General features: G+C 39.7%; 1 protein-coding gene across 2 annotated transcripts; it reads left to right on the top strand.

Moving 5' to 3' along the window:
* Nucleotides 1-3,525: 3,525 nt before the first annotated feature.
* kcnj19a (potassium inwardly rectifying channel subfamily J member 19a) lies at nt 3,526-21,876 on the top strand. 2 transcript variants are annotated; one of them, XM_025906405.1, is made up of 3 exons: nt 3,526-4,583; nt 17,502-17,718; nt 18,299-20,816. In XM_025906405.1, the coding sequence occupies exons 1-3, from the start codon at nt 3,918-3,920 to the stop codon at nt 18,322-18,324; spliced, it is 909 nt and encodes a 302-aa protein (XP_025762190.1). In that variant the 5' UTR covers nt 3,526-3,917; the 3' UTR covers nt 18,325-20,816. The 2 variants fall into 2 exon arrangements, with proteins under 2 accessions (XP_025762190.1, XP_003442052.1); XM_003442004.5 differs by lacking the exon at nt 18,299-20,816 and adding an exon at nt 20,824-21,876 and having other exon boundaries at nt 3,530-4,583.
* The last annotated feature ends 428 nt before the right edge of the window (nt 21,877-22,304 follow it).

The raw sequence follows: 22,304 nt of genomic DNA, 5'->3' as shown, positions 1-22,304 counted from the left end.
TTTCAGAGTGTTCCAGAAGTACTCCCAAGTGCTTTTGATAACTGCTCTTTTGTTCATCCTGTGCCTTAAACTGCCTTCTCTCTCATCCCTTTCTTGCAACTGCGACCTGAAGATAGTGCAGAGACGTCTTTTTCTCTGTTCAAATGATTAAGCTTTCAGTTTATCTTTAATTCTCCTCAAATTCTGTTAGATTTTTCCATTAGGAGTAATCTCAGCATAATATAAAGCAGCCTCTACTACTGCACAATAGTCACTCTGAGTAAAAATGCTGAAGAACTGACACTGCAAGTGAAATTCTTGATGTGGTGAATATAAAGCCTTTATCATTATGGCTCACTTCACAGCACAGGGCAAATCTATAGGCATGTCTTAAAACACAACAGCCTGGAGGATGTGCAGTTTCATGCCTGTACATTCAGAAAACATTCAGTCATCATATTTGACCCTACAAATCTCAGTACTTACTTCAACATTCGTGAACAGAGTGTTTCCTTTAACCTGCACATTTTGCAGAATTTCTTGGATTCATTTCTGTCATTATGCGATTTTTGTCAAAATTGGGTACATCCTGTTTGTTGTTCATTTGCTATGTCCAGGCTGGAATATTGTAATTCCTTGTTATTTGATTGTTCAAAAATGCTCCTTAAAAGTCCTCAATTTGATCCAAAATGCCGCAGCGAGAGTACTGACAGATGCTAGAAAGAGCACTCTCGCATCTCTGAAACTCACTACTCCGGTGTACCTAATGTGAGAGCTGTAATATGTAGCTCATTTCCTTCCTGTTAAATCCAGAATTCAATTGAAATCACTTACAAGTCCCAAATTATGTATCTTGCTGAGTATCTCAGCGTCCCAATAAAACACTTATGTGTCAGATTGCAGGCTTACTTGTGTTTCAAAACATTTCTAAAAGGAGAATGTGAGGCAGAACCTTTAGGCCCTTCTTCCCAGTTAAGTTAAGATCATCCTTAAAACTTTCCTTTTTGATAAGGTTTATAGTTGGGGCTGGGTCAGGTGACCCTTAACCATCCCTTAGGTGTGGGGATTTTCCATGATGCACTGAACATTTTTCCGTTACTGAGCTGTTTTCACTCTGTGCACGCTGTGCTTTTGTTTGCCATTACAGCATGTCACTAACTTTTGTCTGTTCCTGCTTTGTCTCAATTGTTAATATATCTATGCTCCTTTTCCTGTCTTCTCTTCCTTCCTGTTCAAAGGGAATTTTTTCCTTTCCACAGTAACAAAGTACTTGCTCTCTCTAATATTGTAGGATCTTTAACTTGCAACATAAAAATACCCTAAAATGACTTGTGTGTCTGTACTATTTATGCTACTGGTGCTATAGAACCAAACTATCAGATATTCTGACTATAACAGATATTAAACAACTATAATACTTCAAATTATATGTTACAAATTTTTGCCTGTGAGACATGATGTAGTTACTTTGGTCCCCAACTAAGTGCACCTCAACCAGGCATGATGATGTCTTGTAGCAGGGGTGAAAACCGACTTATTTCACCAAGAGAGTAAATAAAGAATGATGTTCAAAGCAAGTATTGGCTGCCTTAAAATTGAAAAACACTCTAAAAGGAAAAGTAATAGAAAGCAAAGAATAGCTGTGGGCTGTCTGAAGAGAACAGCATGATCCTAATTTCTTCAGCTTATCTTTTACTTTTCCATGTATATTAGCATCTGGGATAGTAATTTGTGTTTCAACATTGCAGATGTTGTTTTATAGGGCAGGGAAAGGTAGAAAAAAAGTGAGTCTATTTGTCAGCATGTTGTGAGGTGAGAATAGTGGGAAGAATTGTCTCGCCTGTTGCCGAGGGCCCTACATCTGTCAAGTTGGGCCATTATCGAGCTGATATTGTGTTCATCTAAACTTGGCATAATAAAACCCCTCAGCTTTTCTTACCTTTGCTTTCAAAATGAGAGAACTTTTATTGTCACCAAAGGGACAATAGAGGTGCTTTTGACAAACAACAACAAAACATCTACACAGCAGCCATCAGGTAAACACGTAGTACAAAAGAACAGATCATAAAAGAAAAATAAAGCTGTAGAAGCTGTTACCTAATAAACCATTAAAGGGGATAGACTTATACAAAGACAAACAACAGATACAGAACACGTGTTATGCAAAAATATACTCACGATACGGTGACAAAGTGATTTCCAATGAGCTAGAACACAAACATTACAACAAGTGCATCTATGCCATCTCTGTCTCTTATTGAGGTTGTGATGAATGATAATTTGAGCAGTCAGATTTCCACTCCATGTACTCCTTTTTACTGATTGAAGCTGACTAAAAATCTTTGAACTGTATGAGCAAGAGCAGGTTGTGCTTTTTTCTATCCAATTTGTCAAAATAAGTGAAGGGAAAAATCACAAACACCCCTCTGTTCCATGGTACACGCCTCATCTGCTTGAAAACTTGAAATATTTAAAGCAGGATTTCTTGCTGGACGGTTTCCTTAGACTGGATTCATTTTAGCTACTTAAAATTGCACTTTTTGTCTAGTGCAATATATTTTTTTAAATCTTTTTTGTTCTGCTGTCATGCCTACCCGAAGCAACAACTAAAAAGTCCACAGGGATCAAAAACCAGAAAAATCAAGTTCCAGAAAAATCAGGCCATTACATCACTTATTGATTAAGTGCTAAAAATACATTGAAAGAGGAACAAAGTGATTATAGATCTTGTTTTTCAGAGGGCACAGCTCTTTTATATCAGAAATACTCCTACTGGGGTCTCAACACAAATGAAAGGGCTGAACAAAAACACTTGAGATGAGGGTTGGTTGGAGGACTATGCTATCTGTGTGACTCAAAGTGTGATTATGCATTAGTTAATAATGATAACGGCACTTACATGAAGTGCAGACCTTTGTGTGCCTTTGATTAAAATGAGGCCAAAAGGGAACCAAGAATGGTCATCTCTGAAAATGTCCTAAACCCATGCAATGTCTTCAGTACAGAAGGATATTTAACACAAAAATAGCTACTGCGTTTGTCTTTTAAGTTACTGTTAATTTACTTGCTAATGTTATCTCAGGTTATTAGGTTTTTAGCAATTTGGCACAGGCTAGCAGAAGACCATATATTATCGGCAGTTACGTCAGTGATACCCTAGCCCCCATGTTGCCCAGTCCACTAAAATAAATATGTAAGTTATGTTATCTATCCAGTAGATGGCACAATCTAACTTAAAAACACAAAATTTCTCCAGTCTCTTTACTTTGTGTGCCTGTGTCTCAGTGCAGACGCAGCATAAGCAGCTGTAATATAAAGGAAATATAAATACTCAAAGGGAATCAATGAATAAATTAACCAAAGCTTTGATAAATATATCAATTAAGCTTCACACGGACTAACTGAATGAATGAACTGGACAGAAGAGTCAAACTGAACGCCTCCCTCCATGTCTCTCTTACACACAAACGCCTTCTTGTGTAACTCTCTCCTCCTCTCTCCCTGCCCCCTTCCCTCCCTCTCTTCACATCTCTCTCTCTTCCGTTTTTTTTCCCAATTCTTTACAGCCCACCAGAGGCTGTGAATGGTAGACAACTCATCGTATTTCGTTCCACTGGCGAGTATCACGCCAGTCAGAGTGTGGGGAGGCTGAGCAGAGCGCACAGCTACAGTCAGCGATCCTCAGATGTCATGTAAAGTAACTGGCAGAACAGTGGAAATTTTTATATGAGAGGATGATGACTGTGCTTTAAAAGCACTGAAATACGCGCGATTCTTTTTTTTTAAATTTTTTATTATTCATAGGATTTCATGTGCGCGCTAAAGTGGCCATGGCGCATTTTACGCACTGCAGGTAACCAGTGTTTTGGAGTCTAATACAATCAAAAGCATGGATTAAACTGCAAGGATTTTTTCCCACTTTCTTCAGCAGAGCTGAAATGGCGGCACTTCGTAGAAAATTTGGCGAAGACTATCAGGTGGTTAACACAAATCGGGCTTCATCTTTTTCTGCTCCGGTCAAGAAGAAACGCCAGCGTTTCGTGGAGAAGAACGGTCGCTGCAATGTGCAGCACGGAAACCTCGGTGGAGAGACCAGCAGGTACCTCTCTGACCTGTTCACCACTTTGGTAGACCTAAAGTGGCGATGGAACCTACTGATCTTCATCCTAACTTACACCATCGCATGGCTGGTCATGGCATCGATGTGGTGGGTCATTGCGTACATCAGAGGAGATTTAAATCATGGCCACGACTCATCCTACACCCCCTGTGTGGCCAATGTTTACAACTTCCCCTCAGCTTTTCTGTTCTTCATCGAGACTGAGGCCACAATTGGTTACGGCTACCGGTACATTACGGAGAAGTGTCCGGAGGGCATCATCCTTTTCTTGTTCCAATCGCTGCTGGGCTCCATAGTGGACGCTTTTCTCATCGGTTGTATGTTCATAAAAATGTCCCAACCCAAGAAACGCGCAGAAACGCTCATGTTCAGTCAGGACGCGGTGATTTCTCTGCGAGACGGCAAACTATGCCTCATGTTCCGTGTGGGCAACCTGCGGAACAGCCACATGGTGTCCGCACAGATCAGGTGCAAGCTTATAAAGGTAAGCTTAATATCGACATACTCGGCTAATAACATTAAAATAAATTTAAAAAGAAGCTAAATCTGCAAGAGTAAGAGCAGTTCGTTTTAGACCACATCTCCTTTCATCAGTAAAGCAAATCATGACTTTGAAATAGATGCAATGTAGTTAACTTACACTAACTTATTAGACTCCCTGCTGATGCACTGGAGCTTCATCAGCACTGTCTTATCTCATCTGCGTGGAGCACTTTCTTTGAAGGCTGGCATCCCGTGTTTTGTTTGTTTTTTACTTTCCTTAAGCTTCCACAGTCATTTATTTTAAGCGTGACTGCACACTTGAATGACAGCTTGCATCGCTGAATCTCTAACCTAAGCCCACGAGGCCAAAGACAAGCTGCAAATTGCTCAAGTATATATCAAGTATATATGGTGAAGCTGAGCAGCAGCCAGATGGGTGCCTCACAAACCACTGAAATAAGAGAGAAAAGGTTGTTCTGTCTTTGTGGGGAGGGCTGCAGTATGCATGGTCCCTACTGTGTCCAGCATCGGCTCCGCTTCAACTGGTGACACATGGGCAGATAGAAGTGTATCAGAAAGCAGATGTGACAGACAGATGCCCCTCCCCCTTGTGTTTGATAGAAAGTTAGGCTCGGTGAATCAGTAGGGAGCTGAGATTGACACACCACAGCAGAGCACTGGACTCAGTAAAATAACACTCTGGAGAGAGTGTTAAGACATAAAAAGTATTTAAGGTGATGCATTTTTTAAAAATTTCCTTTCTGAACTATAAAAAGAGTTAGAAAGCACTGCAGTGTTTGAATTTAGCTGCAGAAAAAGAAGAAGAAGCCTATCCATTGTTGAAGTGGGTTTGTGCCATTTTGGCTTCAACTCAGCAGATTTTGGAAGAATACAGCTAATAAACCTCAAACTCTAAAAACAGGCAGCAATGCAGAAAATTGCCACAAACAGCACCGAGGTTGACAGGCCCCCCTCTGTTAATTATCGTAATAGAGCTCCATTCAGCCACATCCATGTTCAATGTGCAAAATGGGCCATAAAGAAGACAAACAGCATTAGAGAGGTGCTTGGAGCTTGTTTATGTGTGTGTTCTCTCCTCCGCACAGCCACATCGAGCACAGCATTGGTCAGCTTAATGATGCATGCAGGCAAAGAGGGAGGCAGGGAGGACTGTGCTATTCCACAGTTACAAGCATGGAGAAAGTGAACAACCCCATAGGCAGAAAGTAAAATTGCACATGTTTGCGATGATTTCACTCGCCTCTCTTGTAAGACTGAACCATAGGCTTCTCTCCACCTGCGTAAAACACCAATGATAGAGTGAACTGCAGTACATCAGGACACTGGAGCTCAGATTTAAATTAAGTAAGTTGAAACTGAAGGCAGTTTCAAAAACCCTGAAAACATGGGTATCCAAAACTTAACAAATAGGATTGTCAATGAGATTGGAACAGACATGACATCACTAAAAATAATGGAAGCTCCTTTTTTTATTTTTATTTTATTTTTTTTAAATAGAGCTGAGGTAAAACCCATTTGCTTCCTTTCCGGACTGCCAGAAATACAATCAGTATATATTCCAAGACCTATGCCAACCCCACATCCTTTTTACACTCCCCCTCTCTGTGAAATACAATAAATACAGCATCCACTGTGTGCTTCTTAGATTTTTTTTTTTTATCATTTTTTGCTCGAGTGCTTTCTGGTCTAACCTTATTCTTTCGCTTCAAAGACTCTCTTACCAAGACAGAATATTTGTAGCAGCCCTGCCAGAGTACACACACACAAAGAAAAAAATAACAGTCAGGTGAGTCATTGCACAGACCACAAGCCTTGTTTAGGATTTACATACGTGTAAATATTTATCATCAAATACAATGCTGTATTAAACTACTACCATGGTAGTAGTGTTTTAAGTTGTTGCCTTTTAGTGCAGTCCCTGTGTAGAAATGTTGGTGGTGCTGTTGAACTGCAGCCTTTTTTAAAATCTTGCCTCATCATAAGATACCCAAAGACATTAGTGGCAGTGGAATCATTTAACTTGTTTAAAAAGAGTTCAAAAGAGAGGCAGAGTTTAAGAAACTAAAGTGGAATCCGCGAACAGCTCTCAAACTTCAGAAATAAAAACAATCATCAAACTACATCAAAATTCAACTTCAACTGTAAATCTCTATTATTTGAACTGCAAGCAGAAACATAGTTGTATCAGTGGGGTTCAAATACTAAAAACTATTGCAGATTTATCTTGAAAAGCTTTGGACGTCTACATAAATCAACCTATAAAGTTTGTGCCTGCAAAACGATGTTCGTTACTCGTTAGTCTTTCTAACTGAGGCGTTTTCTCTTGCTTCTCATAAACTGTAACTTGCAAACTTGTTAAGCACTCAACGCCTCATTTACATGCACAGATGTAATTGAGCAGGTATTTTCTCCTGCTGCCACCAGTGTGGTTAAAGTCGTTCATTTCCTTGCGCAGTATTTCTTACCGAACTCATTAAAACAAAAAAAGAAGTGGGACACCACAGATGACAACGATCAGCTTTCCCTCCACTCTGTATGAAGTACTTTAGCCGAATTGAATCTGAAAACACCTGCGTAGCTCCGTTTCCTGTGGGAATCAAAACAAGCATCAAACGAGATTTGCACAAAGCTGAACCAACTCCTTCATCCAGCGCTGCAAGGCATTTTTTTTTAATGTCTTTAAACAGTGGTGGGTTGTACCAGCACATTTCTCAAGGTTTCTATTATATTAAATGGCATCTTCTCGTGTCTGTAGTGTTTGGAGAACAATTAAATAAGAGAATTTAGGTGAATCCACAGACTCAGTCTTCGCTTTACTCTTAAATCATTCCACATTTAAAGTGCTTTTGTCAGCTCATTAAAATGAGAAAATAGAGAAAAGTCAGCATCAATAGCATTTTTTTTATTTACTTTGTCTTCATCATTTAAATTTAGAACCATGCAACTGTAGGTCTGACTGTCAAAAGAACCATAAATTTTAATAAAGATTTTTTTTTCCCCTAGTGTTGTTATGTAATGCTTACCAAAATATTACACAGACAGTTGGTGGAACTGATTTATTAGCCCCAAAATGAGAAAATATTAAGGTTACAACTGGGATTAATATGAAATAATAAAGAGAATATATTAAAAAAATGTTGATTCAAATTAGTTATTTGCTGCCATTATTTATGCCAACAGTGAAGTCTGACTGAAATAAACACAATATAAATGCAGTGCAGGTAACACATTCAAATATCGTGTGCTGTGGCCGCTGCGCTGATGGTAGTATCTATGCACTGCAACATTATTTGTGCAAACTCTAAACGAACAAAAGCTGCCACTGGACTTTGAAATCAGAGTGACGGACAGACCAGCTGTGTCCCTGTCACCAGAAAAAAATGTAAAAAATATAATAAAAAATGGACGTCGCTTCAGATGAAGGCTCAGAGAATACACTGCCTTGTGTTTTCATGAGAGGAAATAAGATGCAAGAGAATGACGCAATTGACTGAAACGCGGAAACAATCAAGGGAATTGGGCTGTACCCCTTATGCATATGTAAAAACAAAGGTAGAGTAGCTTGTTGTCAGACTCCCCAGTTGTCAAAGAACAAACGTAAAGTAGTAAGTAACCTTATTTCTGCTTTATTTTTTGTCCTTTTGTACTCTGCCAACTAAAATACACTAAATACCACACAGAAAAATCACATATCAGTCTGTCTCACCTCCTACTGGAATTCATGGACACACTGAGCCTTCATTTGAAAAGCGCCTTGGGCCATGAGCTCACACCTACGTGCAAAGTTTTTGGTTTTCCCTCTCATTTTGGTCTTGCCCAGGAAGCCAAAGAGAGGTTTGTGGCTCGTATTAGCTGAGGGGAACACTTCTTCTTGGCTTAAGAAAGCAGTGAGCAATCTGTACCGCACTGAGGGACAATCTAGCATAATCTTTGTTAGATAAAGTCAAAAATCAACATTTAACACAGTGTGTTTGTGATGTTCAGACAGGATGCCGCCTTGTGATTATCATGTGCCATATATGCTGTTTCTCACCTCTTAAACATTAGAATTTAAGGCATTCAGCCCAGCTTGCAAAAGTTGTTGCTTTTGCTGCTGTGTTTGGAAAGAGCCCTGCGGTACTGCTGCGGATGATCACTGGACATGGAAAAAGGCCTTGAATTCCTGCATTATAAAAGAAATAGAGAAAAGACTGACCAATGACAGCCGACATTTAAAGTCCCACCATAAGCAGCTGAAATGCAGCTTTGGAAGGCATCCACGGCAGCCTCAGAGGGCATCCTGGTGGAACATCCAAGCTGAAAATATGACTCTGGTGTAGCTGTGAGGGCGGGAGGCGGGTGTGAGCGTGTAGGACATTGATTGAAAGAGATGGAGAGCAGTGAAACAGCTGGGTAGAGCCTAGCAGATTTTTGTTTTCTTAATATTTTCACTGTATGAATGGTGCCTTCTATTTCAGAGATATACAAGGGAGTAAAATAGTCGTGGCTGTATATCTCCTCAGAGGATTGCACAGCAGGTTACACAGGCACTAGAACTGGAATTGATTTCCATTTTTTTTTTCTAATAAGAAAAGACTCAATTATACTATCAGGCTGTAGAGGGCTGGAAAAAAAAAGACCTTGAATCCCTGCATGTATTGATGAGCGAGTCCAAGAGCTGGAAAGTCTGCTCTGTTCATGTTTCTCGTGTTTTTGTATTCTATACTTAAATTCAGTCCACACAGGACAGAACATTCTGATGCAGGAGTGTGCATTCTCAAAAATACATAAGAACATATAGATGTACAGCTTGGATTCCTGAGGTTTCTTTCTGAGGCATTTGCTATGGCTCCGGATCTGTAATGTGAAGTCTTTCTTTCTTCTATCAGGGGTAAAGCACTGGACCATTATTTTTGCATAAATACAGCATCTTTAGGCTCCTAACAATACTAAAAGCATGAGCCTCGTTAAAGAATTTTCCACACAAGAAGAACTCACAGGGTGCACGCTGACAACAAACACACAGTTTGGCCAAGAACATTGTGACACCATATCTGCCAAAGTCACAAAGTTGCCACATGAAGAATTGAATCGCTTTCCAACCTGGTCTCAGCGTTTCAAGCAACACCTAATCTTGTCTCATTTTAATTTTAGCGGAGCGTAAGCCTCTACAGCGACCTCATCAGCATGACTTTACATGCCTCTGCACTCAGGCAAATGTGGCAGGTTGTTACTTTCCAGTATGCTCTCTACTACTACTGCATATTTTCACGCACTGAGAAAGCAGCAAAGCATCCTTTGGTATTATCTCCACGTTAAGATTTAGCAAAAAACTAATTATGAAGCCGTGTGCTGAGTCTAGTGTGGGAAGCTGGAGAAGAGGCGAGGTGTTGGAGCAGTGGAGGTCATGTTGTCTCGCTGTGTCTGACTTCACTGCCAGAGGCTTGAGATTGGATCCCAAAACAAATACTAATTAAAGTGAGCTATTTGTTAAAAGGTGCACAGTGTACAGTGGAGCAGCTACATGCAGATGCAGCATAAAAATATAAATACCACTTTTTTGCAGGGAATGTTCAAAAACGTGAACATGTTTCAACAATCGCCCAAAATTAATCCCAAATCTCAGAAGATTTTTGAGAGACTGCAGGAGTATTCTACAATTCAAGATTAATGGGTTACATGAGTCACAAAAGTGGCTCTTTCTTAATTTGGTTTAACCAACATGCACCTCTAACCAGATTAAAATCAGGTGTAAGCGCCACATTTTCAATAACTAAAAGGAATTAATTTCCTAACAATATAATTTCTCATGCTTGTACGCAGAGCCCGTTAATCTGTATGCTAATAATGCCACAAATGAAGCCGTGCAGTAAAGTTAGAGCAGAGCAAACGCACTGCTTATGTTGTCATGGGAATTTACATGGATTCACAATTCGCAGCAAAGCCCATCTTGTACTGCATCTTGTACAACTAACAGAACACAGATTAGAAGATTGATTAGTCTATTAGTATGTACTGCAGAGAATTTCCAATCAATAAAATAAATTTTACTTTGATTTGGTCCAAAACTAAACCGATTCCCACGTCTCCTTCATTAAAGGACAGTGTTAGACCTAAATATGCTTCTTTAAGTCTCATGTTTAAATGGACCAAGCTTAAAGTTTGAGTGCTATTGTGCACGTTAGAAATGAACGGCAGCATTAAGATTGCATTTAGTGTGAAAATAAAAACATTAACTTACAAAATTTCAAGATTAACATCTTTCTGCCATCATTCATCCCTTGATTTACTTGCAGCGCTGGAGTGAAACGCCAACATCAATCTTCCCCTGTTATGTAGAAGAGAACCTCTATTAACAAAAAAAACTTTAAGTTTTGTTGAATCAGCTAAAGAAAGCAAAGTATAGTTATAATGAATAACTTTGTAGTACAGCCCTGAGTAGGTGTCATCTTTGGAAGCTTTTCAGTTGATCTGTGCACAATAGCTGGACTCACATTATCAGGATGAGCCGCATTTTTCTTGTGCCTCAAGACTCAATTATGTGTGTCCGATTAATGCGCCCATGTGTGTTTGAATGGCTTTCTTTCAGTTCTATTATGTAAAAAGTACACCAACAACAAAAATATGCAGTCTCAAAGAAAAGTAACCTGGACCTTACTCTCAGTAAAACATGTTAAATAGGAAAACTCGCCTCTTCTCAGTTGACATTTTCACACTCATAAAAAAGAGCACCTTTAGACAAATGCTCTCTAAAGTGGATAAATCCACCAAATGCTGGTCTCACAATTCGATTGTGTAATAGTGTGCCTGCTCAGCTCAGTGAGGTTTCCCCTCTGAGCTCTTTCATTAACAGATCACGCAGAGGTGTATTAAATTGTATTTGATTATGATGTAAAAAGCGATTTACAGTAAAGCAGAAATGGCTGCTTGACTGCTTAAAGGTAGCTTTTAGGTGAAGCAATGAAAGCTCCATGTAAGTGTTGTTCAGCTATATAAAGGGAGAAATGTAACACATTTAAATAGGAAAAATGAAATCTTGAGTTGCTGTGGTAGGAACACATCTTGGTGACGATGGTGCAACAAAGGTTTGATATTCTGCAGAGAAACTGAGCCGTCTTTTATGCTTTTACCAGAGGCTGGCTGCATTAAGCGATTCTGCCTTTCAACAGCTGAAAGTGTAGGAAGATGCAGACATTCATTTTAAACCCATTCATAAGCAGAATCTTAAACACAAGCAGTTGTTTGCAGTTGGAGTCTACCTCGGGTTGTTTTTCCCAATTAATTTAACTTGTGATTTAACTTTTCCAATTAATCTCTCTCAGTCTTGGCTGGATTGGCTTGGATGAAATGTTAACCAAGGCTATCTTTTCTAAACCTAATGACCAGGCTGTGCATAACTTGCAGCGTGAAAGCGCGCATGATTTGGTCGGACTGTCGGCCGGTCGATCTGATTGCCTATAAGGACCTCCACCCCCATCTCCACTGAGGCTGTTGATTGATGAGGGTCTGGCCGAGCAGGAGTGGAGTTGAGTAGGAAGATTAGGACCCTTTAGGTCTAATCAGTTTTATTTATCACCTGTCTTTATCCATGAGCATCATTCACACCACTGAGACACTTCCACTGCAAGGACAGAGGGGGAAAAAAAAAACCACCTCGCTTTTCTAATGATAATGAGTAGCTGAGTCGTTGATGCCACGGTGAGCAATCAGACGTGACAGGTAAAATTTCAAAGAGAGATGTGTTTGTGTGCTCATCCAGTGCTTCTGCTCCCCAAAAATATTGTGGAGAAGGAATGAAAACAGTTCCTATCTGACTATGTGAGAGCTTGGAGAGAAAAATCTGTTGATTGGTTGGAACAGCATGTCAAATTTACAGGAGGAAAAAAAAGTCGACAAGCTCAGCTATCTCTGGATCTTTGTGCAAGAAGGAGTCTAGGAGAGTGCCAGGGGGCCTTTGTAAGAAGCTTTGCCTGTCAATGTTTGCATACAGTCATCCATCTTTTTAATCTTAAGCGACCAAGACAGAAAGTGAAAAGAAGAATTTCCCTAAGCTAGCATGAGATAACCCTCAAAGGAGGAACAATGCCAAATAGTATTCAGTGGCCTGTAAGCACCTGACAAGTGAACAATGCCCGCTCGACACAAAAGTCATTCCCTGACATAAATCCAGACGAGCATCTCATTGATATTCACAGGAGATAGAAATAGAATGCAGTGTTTTCTGGCAATGCAAAACCTGTTTACTCACACCTTATTCACAGTTTGCACCTGGGTGATAGGAAATTATCACCGGCAGGTCAGGATGAAATCGGACTTTGAGGAGTAACTGTAGCGCGGGGGGCGGGAAGTACAAAGAAGCACACTGAAAGAAAATTTTCATTAATTAAACTTATTTATGCAGCACTTCAAACTCAGCGGTAGCTATTTTATTATCTAGTAAAAACGAATACAGATACTAACAATAAATCATGTTTACAGACATGCTGTTTAATATGCACGGTTGTTTGGAGTTTGGATTAATGATTACCTGCTGCAACATTTTGAGATAATTTACACGAGGAAAGAGAAGCAGAACCATCTCTGTGCACCGTCACATTAGCTAAGACTAATATGCAGTCTATGTGCATGTATCAGAAAAATTACCTGATGACATTTTGTTAAACTAGTCAGCATCAGTGTTTCAGGTAAATATGATGGCCGATGTATCGTCTTTGGTTTATTTTTTAAACAGTTTCTGCTTTTACTTTTGTTTTCCCATTGGGTATAATGCCTTAATTACCTTCACGTCATGCTCAGTTATAGCTTAGACAGCCTAAAAATAACCTAGTTAACTTTAAACTTCATCACATTTAAAGAAGGTACCAAAAACCAAGAGTAAGGCACAAGCAAAGTGTATTTTATTCCATAAACTTTATACTATACATGAAAAAAGTGTGCTTATGTGTTTAAGCTCTCTTGAAGGCATGTTGATCTAATGGTGCAGACACAGGAGAATAAAAAAGAAGAAATTTCCTTTGTAGTTTTTAGATGATTCCAATTAATTTCTTCACATTTAGCAATCTAAAAGTACTACAGCAACCACCTTCAATCGCAGTGTGGTTGCATAGGTCCCCTGGTAAAAGGTAGACTGTATCCAAACAGTCATGGTTGGATTGGGCCTGATTGTGATCACCTTTAGACTAATGAAGGTCTGCTAGTAATTGCTGATTTATAACAGACTGCAAACACTTTGAAATCAATAGATGTAATATGGGCACTCCACTCAACTGGTCGTATTCTAGTTATATTCTTACATGAAAGCAAGACTGCTTGAGTTCACGTCTGATTCTGCTGTTAAAATGATGTCCTGGGGCAATGACATCACTAATTTCTGTTTCAGATTAGGGCTGTTCGATATAACGATATATATCGGATGACGATAGAAAAACGTCTATCGTTTCATTTTACGCTATCGTTTGTTTCGTGGTGTCGCAAAATAAACTGTTTACGGCAATATTTTTTCATCATTTTGATGGTCACTGTAGTGGCTATATTAATTTCTTAAAGTTCTCTCTTTCTCTTATATTTAATATAACCACACTACGGACGGACAAGCGCTTGTTTTTTATGCGTTTTCGTTAGCAACAACGACGGTAAAACCACGGCGTGTCCGCTTGTTTATTTTCCACATAAACCTTTCACAATAAAGCTCAAGATCCTGTTGAGGCTTTTCAAAATAAAACGAGTCACGTGAAAGATGCAGAGTATTAACGGATGAGAAGCAAAAAAGAGCCGCCAGGTGCTAAAAAAATAAACCTTAGACTCAAACGTTAGAACAGACTTTTCTCCGCAGCACGCTGTGTAATAAATACTCAAAGAAAACGGCGGCCGTTACAACTTACGTCTAAAAATGTATAGTTCCATGCATCAGTTAAAACACTCGACTCCAGGTACACGACGCCCAGCTGGAAACACTTCACAAGTCGAGATGCCCGAGATTCACAGAATTTACAGGAAATGTTACATTTTTGTAATTTATATCGTTATATCGACGATAGATGTCTTAATATCGGGATATGAGATTTTGGTCATATCGCACAGCCCTATTTCAGATCCTTGAGATTCTGGCTGGACTCTGAATGTAAGTAGTTAACGCGTATGCAAACGGCAACAAAATTGCAACAGACAGCAAGAGATTTGTAAATTTCCACCGATTTATCACTGTTATCACAAAAAAAATGAATGGAATTGCAAACTTGACTCCTTCAATCAGGAATTGATGGCAGAGTCCCTTATTACCACTTTATTGTCATTTTGATGCACCAGAGTCACTTTAAAGATGGCAACTGACTCTAAGTGGTCACAGACCCCGTTTTTGAAGCAACCATTTCAAAGGATACAAGACTACAAGTTCATTGCACACATTCACGATAAAGGTTGTTTGTGCTGTGGTCTCCAACTGTTTTCTGTCGAGCACCTGTAGCAAGACCGGCATCAGCACATCACCTGGTCTGGTTTATTTCAAGGCCAAATAGCACATCATTATTTATTTCCCTATTGTTAAGAAGTGGGGTGGCTGTAGCTTAGGTGGTAGAGCAGGTCAGCTACTAACCGGAAGGTTGGTGGTTTGATCCAAAATATCCTTGGGCAAGATACTAACCCCATGTTGCTCTCCGATGCATCCATCGGAGTGTGAATGTGTATGAATGTTAGATAGGGAGCACTTAACAGCTTAGAAAAAGTACTCATGTGAATGGGTGTGATTGGGTGAATGAATTAGTTGTATAAAGCGCTTTGAGTGCTCAGATAGAGTAGAAAAGCGCTATTTAAGAACCAGTCCATTTACCATTTACCAGAAGTATTCCCTGAACGCTGAAACTTTCAGCGTTCAGATGAAGGGTTTAGGTTTACATCCCTGCTACTTCAGCTACATTCCAAACACTACTGCCCCTCTTCACCTCTCACTCCTTTTCTTTTGCGAGTTGAAAGCAGAAAGTTTTCTCTTAGATAAGTGTTTAGGCTAAGCATGTAAATATATTTCAACAGTTGTGTCTTTAATTTAATGTTCTCTCTTCAATCAGCTGGTGACCAGTGGGCTGAAAACATCAACAATGAGTCTGCAGACTGGCTTTTTAACCAAATCATGGAGCAAGCATCCGTGTGCTCCACTAACTACAGTGGATAATTTCTATTCTAGCCAGAGCAAAATTAGTGGTTACTCATTTGGTTCCAAGTCAAACAGAATGGCTTAGAAACCTTAACCAACTCAGTAAACAGATGACCAAGCTAGGTTAGGGGTGTGTTAAGCAGCCTATAAATGGCCAATTTTCATTTTCATTGGTGTTTCGGGCAAGGTTGAAAGAGGGGACTGTCTTTTAGGGAATAGTGTGTTAATTATTATTAAGATTCACAACAAGAACAAAAGATCCAGAAATGGCAGAAAGCGTTACAGAGAAGCTGGTGAGGCTGTGTGGTAGTCTGTGTGGGAGTTCATTATGAAGCTGCGTGGAGCTGAGGTGGAGGAGTAGTGTGTGCAGTTAGGTGGGTGGCTGGTGAGTGACACATCCAAATAATTGGTTTGAGGTAAAATAATGACCCAAAAAAAAGAGAGAAGAGAAGGCAGGGTGTCATAATAAAGAATCTAAAAATTAATCTGAGAAAAGAGTAAAATCATCTTTTTGCAGATTAATTTTTTGGAGTTAATGACGTTAATTTACTTTAAAAAAAAAGTTTACTTTAAGCATCTTTTTTGATAACTGACTTTAACTGAGCTCTACGATGCCAAAGAAGATATTGTTCCTAATTATCTTAAATGTGGATTTTTGCCAAGATAATCTTTGATTCTCAGGACTTTTTTTTCCCCCACCCACACCTGTTTTTATCTTCCCTTCGTACATTTTTATAGCTATGAAAATATTTCACATTAATTATATATTGAAGCTTTTGAAAATCGGAAAGCCTTTTTTCTGGGAGCAGGATGTCAGAAAATGTCTTGAAATTTAAAAGACTTTGTAATAACAGGTGAAACAGACTGCTAATTGAGAAAATGTGAAGAGAAAAGGTGAACAGATTGATTAGACAGAATAAGACAGGAAAGAAGAAAATACATCCAGGACCCCGGTGCTGAGCTCTAACATCATCTGGGCAATTAAATGCTTCCGCACCAGTTAACGCTCTGTGGGCAAGTCCTGTCCAAACACAGCTGTCTCATACGTCTGCCTGCAAGTTCTCCTAGAAATCAATGTGAAGCGCAAAGTCTGTGGACATGGCAAACAAGACAGCACAGAGAGAGTGAGAGAGAAATCTCTTTCATCACGTTTTCATGAGATATTTAAGAAAAAAGCATTTTCTCACCTTTTGACTCATGAAATTTTGGAACACTTATTAATTAGATGAAAGTAATAATATTTCTATATTCTATCAGTCTGCTTTTAAAATATCAGTTCAGTCTGGACCACTATGCTCGAATTAATTGATGTTATTTCCATCTGCTGTCCTTTAGATTTGAAGGTAGACATCAACTACAAAACCCAGCACAGGAGAAAGCAGGCAGCATTGAGAACAGCATGAAAGGAGTAGTTGGAGCAGAAGTGGGTTGCAAAGCAGTTTGCAGATGGGCAGAAAGCACAAGCATGCTAAAGCAGCTTAAATAGTTTTTAGTATACAGCTCTAGGGGACTAATTACAAATGAGGTACTTAACCTTTTGCATTGGATTTATAATGCTGGGCATTTTAACATTGTCATAAAGTACTTATACCCAAGTAGAGTACAATAATATTTCATTTACAGGTGACAGAAGGACTGAACTGACTTTTTAAAGACTACATGAATGTACTTATCACTCTCCTGTCTCTTTCTTCTATTTTTCTACCTTTTTATTTCACTTTCTTTACACTTTCCTCTGTTTCTGTCTATTTACGTCTGATTTTTATCTTTCAGTCTCGTCAGACACCCGAGGGCGAGTTCCTGCCTCTGGACCAGTGCGAATTGGATGTGGGCTTTGGAACGGGTGCAGACCAGCTCTTTCTGGTATCCCCTCTCACCATTTGTCATGAAATTAATCCCAAGAGCCCCTTTTTCGACCTATCCCAGCGCTCTCTCATGAGCGAACAGTTTGAAATTGTCGTTATCCTCGAGGGCATCGTTGAAACCACCGGTGAGCAATCTTACATATCATTTCTTTAAACTGTGTCCTTCCCCATTCCCATTGTTTGTTTTCTCTCCCCACTTTACTCACTCCCAATCTAAATGTAAAGTCCGACATTAATAACAAGCCACAAAACACTCCTATCAAATAGATACTCATAATCTGGAATCTAATTTCCCCACCTTCCCAGTTTTGCATATTTGAACAGCACGAGAGCTGGAGAAACCAAGGATGACATCAACACATGAGAATGACACACTGATTGAATTTCAAGGGATATTTTATTTCTGCAGAATTAGTTTATGCCTACTCTATGCATAATAAAACCCTGTGGTCATAGATGCGTGTGTCACTTTGATGAATGAGCTGAGGTTTTAGTTGAAGTTCCACTCTATTTTTCACATGACAGCTGAGAGCAGAAGTAATTCAGAGGGCGTGAGACACTGGTATAAAGCCGCTGCTGTAAGCTACAGGCAGCCATGCTGGAGTACCCTCAGCAACAACACAGATCTCTCTGTTGCATAGTTAACACAATGATTCATCCCAAAAGTCCAATACAAATAAATCCATCCTCCTCTTTTCTTTTCAGCCGTGCTTCTAGGCATCCCCCCATAACCCTGCCTGTGTCACTGTTGTAGGAGAAACCATGGAGCTGAATAGGCTTAGAGCAGAAGGGAAGGATCAGCGGGAAGCGAGAAGCCAGGCAGGCAACACGGCTGTGCTCTGTTGATAACACCATTAAATCAGGGTGCAGCTAGAAGTCTAGTGTCGCAGTGCACAGCACTCGGAGCTGAGGAGTAGAAGAGGGAAGCCCTGGAAGTGTCACCTACAATTGTTCACAATATGCTGTCAACTGTATGGAAAAGGAATGCTTAAAAATAATAACAACAATAAAAATAAGCATATTTTTTAAAATGTCATTTCCATATGTGCATCTTCACACTAACCCACATCCCATTAACCCAAACACATTAACAGCTTCCCGGTACATCCAGCTGCTGCTGACACAGCTGTTCAGCTTGTTGATTGTCTCTCCTACTCATTCCATTTGTTTCAACCAGACTTGACAGATTACCATGCAGTGGCTCTAATTCTTGTCAGTTTTAGTTTGTGTCTTCAAGCCATTTTTTTCCCGTTTTCAACAATGTGACAAAACTACTTGATTTCATTGCTGATAAAAAAAATTTCTGACAGCTAAAATCAATTCCAAGCTTTCATTTAGATCTGATTTTAAACAACGAGTTATAGTTAGTTTCTTCTAAAGAGAAAGTAATGCATATTTCTATCCAAATTGGATAAATATGCATTAAGATATTTAAACCTAACAGGACAGCCTGCCAGGCTTGATGTGAAATACACCCAATAATTATATCTAGTCCCAAAATTTGGGCAGTAAAACCAAACACAAATAGAAATGCAACAGGAGACATCTCAGCACATGTAACAGAAATGTGTAGCAATAGAACAGGATCACATGGGTTGTCATTTGAACCCAGCACTACACAAAATCCATGCTGGTATTGACTTTGGCAACCTAATGAGATGAAAACTAAGAATGGCAGAATTTGTTAGCTCTATATAAAATAGAAACTATAAAACTAAAGGGCAGTCAACATGGCATGAGATTTTTTTTGTTTGTCTTTTTATTGGTATATTGACTCCATCTTTAGGCTGCCCTTTGACGATATGCAGATGACGTGCTATGTAAATTTGCTAACCCTAACATAACACTCAGCAAATGATGTTGATGTACTCTCTAACCTCTGCCAGTGTCAGGAATTTTACATAAAGTCTTGATGTGCCGAGGGCTTTTATTTTTATGCAAAAAGCAGTAGACATGAACCAGAATACCTAAAGTATGATTAAATGATGAACTTTGACTAGCATGCCTGTCAGACTCGACCCCAAAGCTTCCATTGCATTGATATTACCGTTGTCTTGTGCAACTATAATCAACAGAAGTTCAGTTATTTGCTGGTACGAGAGGAGAAAATGTTGGAAAATTATCCTAAACTTGCAACTGCAATTAAAGCTGAGCCTTAAGGCAATTAGAAAAAAATAATGCAGAAATGGTGAAGAGTTTCTGTGGATGAAGATGAGTCGTGTGCCTGGAATAGCATCAGGTTATGACATAACACAGAACATATCATCCCTCAGAGGGACTGGATCAGACTCCTACTCTTTAGCCAACTGTAGTGTTTCATAGAAGAGCTCAGGTTGTAGCAAAACCATTGGATCAGAAAGAAAACTCAAACTAAGTGATTATTGATCACAAATGACCTCCAACAAACATCCAAATGTCAAGAAAATTACTTTACAAGCCTGAGGTCAAACGGAAGACGTGTACACAAAGCAGACACACAGGCACCCACCTTACTAGAAATCTTTGCTTAATACATCATCTATAATTTAGGCCCTCCACCAGAGCATGATGAAAACTGATGCCAGTTTACCAACAGATGATTTTCTTCTAGCTGGCCGAAGACTGAAGCTGCAATCAACACAGAGAGTTAAATAAAGACAAGTAAAGACAGAACACATGCCATGTTGTTCTGATGTAAGAGCATCACGATGATCAGATTTAAATGAACAATTATCACAACCAGCTTTGCCTAAACCATCTGCCAACTTTAGCTACCATTAATGGAAGAAAATGTGAAAATAATTTACCAGATCAAGGAAAGATAAACTTACACAGCTTATGAAATCCAGGAAAGAAATAATATACCATGCAGAGGTTTCTTTTTTTTGCCAATTCATAGATGATTTTCATCTCCCATATCCCATTACAGTACATCAGTATTGGAACATGGCATGCTTTGAAAATAAAAATATTAAGGTGTAAAAGCCTCTTTTTACTTTTATGAACTGGGAAATGCAATAGCCCTTTTGTGTGGGTTTACTTTAAAGCTTCTAGTATGTGACTAAACTGAACTGGATAATCACGCAGAGCGAAGCATGAAGCTGTCATCACAAGAAATAAAGGAGAGGGAAAAGAGATAGCAGCCAGTGATGCTGATCCTTCAGATTCCTCGTTATCAGCTTATAATTGTTTTGCTGGAACCTCATTTAATAGCAGGTATTAAAATGATTACTGCCGTCACTCTCTTCTAGGTATGACATGCCAGGCAAGAACGTCATACACTGAGGATGAGGTTTTATGGGGCCATCGTTTCCTGCCAGTAATGTCCCTGGAAGAGGGTTTTTTCAGGGTCGACTACTCTCAGTTCCACAGCACGTTCGAGGTGCCGACACCACCGTACAGTGTCAAGGAGCACGAAGAGAAGAATTCTCTGCCTTCGCCTCTGTCCACTCCTACCCCCGCACTGACTGAGAGCCACGGTGCCCGGCGTAACCGCGTGTTTTCTGTGGATTGTATTAATACTACTGAGGAAAGGGGCCATCATGTAGGGACTGGGGTTCGACTTCCAAGCAAATTGCAGAGGATGAGTTCGTCGGGGAAGGAGGACCTTCAGAGGAAAGTGCTTATGCTTAGCTCCCAGCACTCAGAGAAGGCCTGCAGCACCGGAGACCTCCCCCTGAAGCTGCAACGTCTCAGTTCCTCACCTGGCCCCGAGGCAGCAAATCGTCTAGGGCTTAAGTCTCTCAAGGTGGGCTTTGAACCCATGACCCAGTCAACTGGAGACCTGTACCAACACAGCCTGCCATCCACGCTGTCCCCTGCTCCGGTTCCCATGCACAGCCCACTTCTTTCAGCCGGAGGGAGGTTGGAGGATAACCTGCCACCAAAGCTAAGGAAGATGAATGCCGACCGCTGAAATCCAGACAGTCTTGGACTATAACAACATACAGACAGTGACCTCTGACCACAAACAAATGAAAACCCTTGGAGGTTCTGATTAAAACACAAAAACAAAGGTTTTATTGACAGTTTATTCATTTTTATTTCTTGAGACGAAACCTTTACTGGAATTACTGTGATTTTGTGCTTAGCAGAGGCTATGCTATTATTAATTTACGCTTTGGTACACACAACCAGAAAACACAAACTTTGAGCTTAAAGCAAACTTGATTATTCTGCAAGAGTTGTGCACGTATACACTAAATCCATTGTTTAATGTATGCACCACTACACTTAACTGTCAATCTTAGTTTTATCTAAATATAAATTATATTAAGATGATAATAAATGCTGTTTGATCTTTCTCTTCATTGTGTTTTTATTACCGTCCCCCCAGAATTTATTATGTTTACATAAAAATTTTTAGTGCTGCAATTCTGCCAAATATCAATAAGTAATCCAGCAGTGCGATGCAATTGTAGCTTTAATAGGCTGTTGTTAATGCCCCTAATTTTACCACTTTGGCAAGCGACACTATGCAGGAACAATCCCATAACTCCGTGGTGCATTAAGTGGATATCAGAGAGAGGGAGATGATAATGAGATACACTGCTGTTAAGATGGAAATATATATATGTGTTTATTGGAGAATGGAAGCTGATTATAGATTACCTGTTACTGCAGACTGAGGAGGAATGTGGTCAGCTGAGGCATCCTGTTTAACAAGCATATCCAAACGCAGTGCACCGTCTTCACACCAGTATATGTCAGAACACATGACTTCACCAGTTTG

Source organism: Oreochromis niloticus, linkage group LG4 (genome assembly GCF_001858045.2).
Source record: "Oreochromis niloticus isolate F11D_XX linkage group LG4, O_niloticus_UMD_NMBU, whole genome shotgun sequence".
NCBI lineage: Eukaryota > Metazoa > Chordata > Actinopteri > Cichliformes > Cichlidae > Oreochromis > Oreochromis niloticus.
This window is presented reverse-complemented; position numbering and strand designations above follow the sequence as displayed.

Coding starts and splice junctions, on each gene's coding strand:
- kcnj19a (XM_003442004.5), top strand. CDS start 3,918: ATGGCGGCACTTCGTAGAAAATTTGGCGAAGACTATCAGGTGGTTAAC. Junction 4,584..17,501: donor TCAGGTGCAAGCTTATAAAG/GTAAGCTTAATA, acceptor TTTATCTTTCAG/TCTCGTCAGACACCCGAGGG. Junction 17,719..20,823: donor GGGCATCGTTGAAACCACCG/GTGAGCAATCTT, acceptor ACTCTCTTCTAG/GTATGACATGCCAGGCAAGA.